Source organism: Lupinus angustifolius, chromosome LG08 (genome assembly GCF_001865875.1).
Source record: "Lupinus angustifolius cultivar Tanjil chromosome LG08, LupAngTanjil_v1.0, whole genome shotgun sequence".
Taxonomy (NCBI): Eukaryota; Viridiplantae; Streptophyta; class Magnoliopsida; order Fabales; family Fabaceae; genus Lupinus; species Lupinus angustifolius.
The window spans coordinates 17,862,738-17,866,964 of NC_032016.1; the positions used below are offsets into that span (position 1 = coordinate 17,862,738).

A 4,227-nucleotide genomic window follows, 5' to 3' on the forward strand; every position below is an offset into this window, starting at 1 on the left:
TGAGGAGGGACTGATTATTGCCCTCATCGAACTGAACTGTCCGCCAGGTAGGTTCTCCTATCTCGACCGGGATCATGGCTTCTGTGCCATATGTTAAACTGTACGGCAACTCGCCGGTCGTCGAGTGTGGAGTGGTTCGGTACGCCCATAGAACGTGATGGAGCTGATCTGGCCAGTTTGCTTTTGACTCGTCTAGCCTCTTCTTCAGCACTTTCAGGATGACCTTGTTTGCTGCCTCGGCCTGTCCGTTAGTCTGCGGATGCTCCACTGAAGTGAAGTGCTGCTTGATATGGAGGCCTAATAATAGTTCTTGGAATTTTCTGTCTGCAAACTGGGTGCCGTTATCCGTAACTATGGCGGATGGGATGCTGAAGCGAGTGATTATGTTTCGCCAGGTGAATTTCTGGATGCTTGCCGAGGTGATAGTAGCCAATGCTTCCGCCTCTATCCATTTAGTAAAATAATCGACGGCGACAATCAAAAACTTCAGTTGCCCTGCTGCTTGAGGGAAAGGCCCCAGGATGTCCATGCCCGATCTACAGAAAGGCCAAGGTGCTTGCATTGTGGTTAGTTCTTCTGGTGGGGCTTTATGGAGGTCAGCGAACAACTGGCAACGGGTGCATTTTCGAGTGAGGTTGGTCGCGTCCTTTTCCATGGTGGGCCAGTAGTATCCGGCACGCAGCACCTTCTTAGCGAGTGAGGCGGCGCCCAAATGATGCCCATAACTTCCCTCGTGAACTTCTCTGAGAACATAATCCGCCTGCTCTAGAGCAAGGCATTTGAGCAAGGGGCGGTGAATCCTCGTCGATATAACGTTCCCCGGAGCAGGGTATACCAAGATGAACATCTGAGGAACCGTTGTTTTTCTTTCATGTCGGGAGGCAGGGCGCCGTGGAGGATATATCGGATAAAAGGTGTCATCCAATTGTCTGGGATTTCTACCCGTTCTACTACCAGGACACTTGGGTGGTAGATTGTTCCTTGGACGATAGACCGATTGTTCCTGAGGCATTTGGTGCTGGTGAGTTTGGACAATATGTCGGCTCGGGCGTTGCTTTCTCGGGGTACATGTTGAATGGTTGCTTCGTCGAAGTCGGCCATAAGCTCCTTTACTTTGAGCAGATATTTCTCGAGGAGGGCGTCTTTGGTTTGATATGCACCTGAAACTTGAGATACAACTAATTGAGAATCGCTGCAAATTAATACCTTTCGGGCGCCCACTTCTGTTGCAAGCTGTAGCCCGGTAATACACGCCTCATATTCCGTCTGGTTGTTGGATGTTGGAAATGTGAAAGTAAGGGAATGTTCGATGGTTACTCCCTGCCCATTTTCCAACATAATGCCAGCCCCGCTGCCCTTCGGGTTAGAAGACCCATCGACGAAGATGGTCCATACCTGCTCTGGATCGCCCTCTGGTGCGGCTAACTCTGCCACGAAGTCAGATAGGACTTGGCTCTTGATGGCCGTGCGGGGTTCGAAATGGATGTCGAATTGGGAAAGTTCTATTGACCATGTGATCATCCGCCCGGCTAACTCTGGCTTATGCAAAATTTGCCTGATTGGTTGATTAGTCGTGACGATCATTGTATGGGATAGGAAGTACTGGCGCAGTCTTCGTGTGGCGACCAACAACGCATACACCACTTTTTCTAGCTTTTGGTACCTTAACTCCGGGCCTTGCAGGGCTTTGCTTGTAAAATAGACCGGACTTTGACCTTCCGCTATTTCTCGTATCAGTACGGCCGCCACCGCCCCATCAGATACGGCCAGATATACATATAGGATTTCTTCTGGTAGTGGCTTGGAGAAAATAGGTGGGGCGGCTAGATATTGCTTGAAAGTGTCGAACGCCGCTTCACAACTTTCAGTCCACTCAAACTTCTTACTCTTTTTCAGCAACTGGAACAAAGGAAGTGAATGTTTCGCAGCGGATGGGAGGAACCTGGATAGCGCGGCTAGCCGCCCGTTTAATTGTTGGACCTCTTTGACCGTGCGGGGGCTTCTCATGTCAATGATTGCCTGGCACTTGGAAGGGTTTGCTTCGATTCCCCGGCTGGTTAGAAGGAAGCCGAGGAACTTGCCTGCCTCTACTCCGAAAGTACATTTTTCGGGGTTTAGCCACATGTTGTATTTGCGGAGTTGCTGAAAAATGCTTTCCAAAATGGATACAAGATCTTCGCCGGGGAGGCTTTTGGCGATCATATCGTCCATGTAGACCTCCATGTGTTCTCCGGTCTGGCCGGCGAAAACCTTGCTCATCATTCTTTGATATGTTGCCCCTGCATTTTTCAAACCGAAAGGCATGACTGTGTAGCAGTAGGCGGCTTGATCGGTGATGAATGCAGTCTTTTCTTGGTCGGGGGGTACATCGGGATCTGATTGTAGCCGGAGTATGCGTCCATGAAGGACAAGTACTGATATCCTGAAGAATTATCCACCAAGTGATCAATGTTTGGGAGAGGATAAGGGTCTTTAGGGCATACCTTATTGAGGTCTGTGTAGTCCACGCACATTCGCCATTTTCCTGAGGGTTTCTTCACCAATACAACATTTGTCAACCATGTGGTGTAGGTGATTTCGCGGATGAACCCCGCCTCCAGCAACTCGGCTACTTTTGAAGCAACTTCTTTGGTCATGTCCGTCCCCATTTTCCGCCTTCGTTGCGCCACTGGTTTAGCCCCTGGTTTTATCGTCAGTCGGTGGCAGGCGAAAGAAGGGTCGATGTCTGGCATATCCGCTGCAGACCAGGGAAAGAGGTCCCGGTTTGCCTTCAACGATGTTTCCAGTCGTGACCTTTGATCTGGTGGGAGGGAGCTGCCAAGGTATACCACTTGCCCTGGGGATTGGCCCAGTTGTAGAGTTGTTTTGTCCCCCTCTGGTTGTGGTCGGGAATCTCCTTCGTCCGCTCGAACGTCCAACTCTACCATCTGCACGCTCCGCGGTTTCTTGGAGGGAGGAACGTGCTGCTTGTTGAAGTGGGGGCGGAGGCTCATCTGGTAGCAGCAGCGGGCTGAGTGCTAGTCTCCTTTGACGGTGCAGACTTGGAGACCGATGGAGAGGAACTTCATGCAGAGGTGGGGTGTAGAGACGATGGCTCCAAGCCTGTTCAAAGTTGGGCGGCCAATTATGGCGTTATATGCAGAATCGCAGTGGACGACCAAGAACTTTGTTTGGACGGTCCTGCTCATTGGGTGGTTGCCGATTGTAAGCCAAATCTCTACATATCCCCTGGGAGTGATTCCCTGACCGGAAAATCCGACCAACTATCCATTATAAGGTAGGAGGTCATGATCCCGGAGCTCCATTTTTTCAAACAGATCCTGAAAAATAACGTCAGCCGAGCTTCCTTGATCAATGAACAAGCGACTAACCTTTTTGTTGTTGAGTTTGGCGGTGATGACAAGAGGGTCATCGTGGCCTCGGACGACACCTTCATAATCGCGGTCGTCAAAAGTAATGGGGGGTGGATTTGTAATGTTGTCTCTGCTGGGAGCCTCTGGTAGCGACGTGCATTACCTCCCGAACATATCTTTTTTGGGCGGTCCTCGAGGTCCCTTAGGCGGCAAAACCTCCGGAGATGGTGTTGATATCGACTAGGCTCCGTGGTCGCCGATTGTCTGTTCGATGCCTATCCGTCTGAGGACGTGGAGTAGGTCACCGTTGTTGAAATTGTGGGGGGTCTTCTTGGGGGTTCTGGGCGACGGGGTTATGGTGACTGTCAGCGCTGTTCTAATCTTGCGATGAATCGCTGCAGATGGCCCGCCTGTATGAGGTCTTCGATGGTATCCCGGAGCTGAGTGCAGTCATTGGTTAAGTGGCCGAACATACTGTGGTAGTCACAATATTTGGATCGGTCTTGCGGTTTCGGGCTTGGTAGGGCGGGGGCATGGGAGTTGGACGAGGTGAGTGGAGAGAACCTCTTGCAAGATTCGGGAACGGCTAGCGTTCAGGGGGGTATAGGTGGAGTATTTGGCTTTTTTGGTCAGTGAGGGTAAGTCGCGGGGTAGGTCTTGTGGTCTTGGCCGTTTGGCATCCCATGAGGGGTGGTGTGTTTGGGGATCAGTATGGGTGTGCATGTGGTGGGTTTCTTCGAGGTTGATGAATTGCTGGGCCTTGGCACGGAGGTCTTCCATAGTAAGGTCGGTGTATTTGGCTAACTCCGTGCGGAAAAGACCTTCCTGGAGTCCCATAACGAGGACATGTACGGCTACTTCGGGGCTTAGGGTA

At 51.2% G+C, this 4,227-nt stretch overlaps 1 protein-coding gene across 1 annotated transcript in view; it reads right to left on the minus strand.

The window, feature by feature from the left end:
• LOC109353953 overlaps positions 1–2,993 on the minus strand; it is a 3,340-nt gene extending 347 nt beyond the window's left edge. The window contains exons 1-3 of the mRNA XM_019596306.1: positions 2,512–2,993; positions 1,069–2,422; positions 12–1,003 (exon numbers count right to left, since the gene is read on the minus strand). Of these exons, the coding sequence (XP_019451851.1) occupies positions 12–1,003; positions 1,069–2,422; positions 2,512–2,993 (2,828 nt within the window). The remainder of the gene's footprint in view (positions 1–11; positions 1,004–1,068; positions 2,423–2,511) is intronic.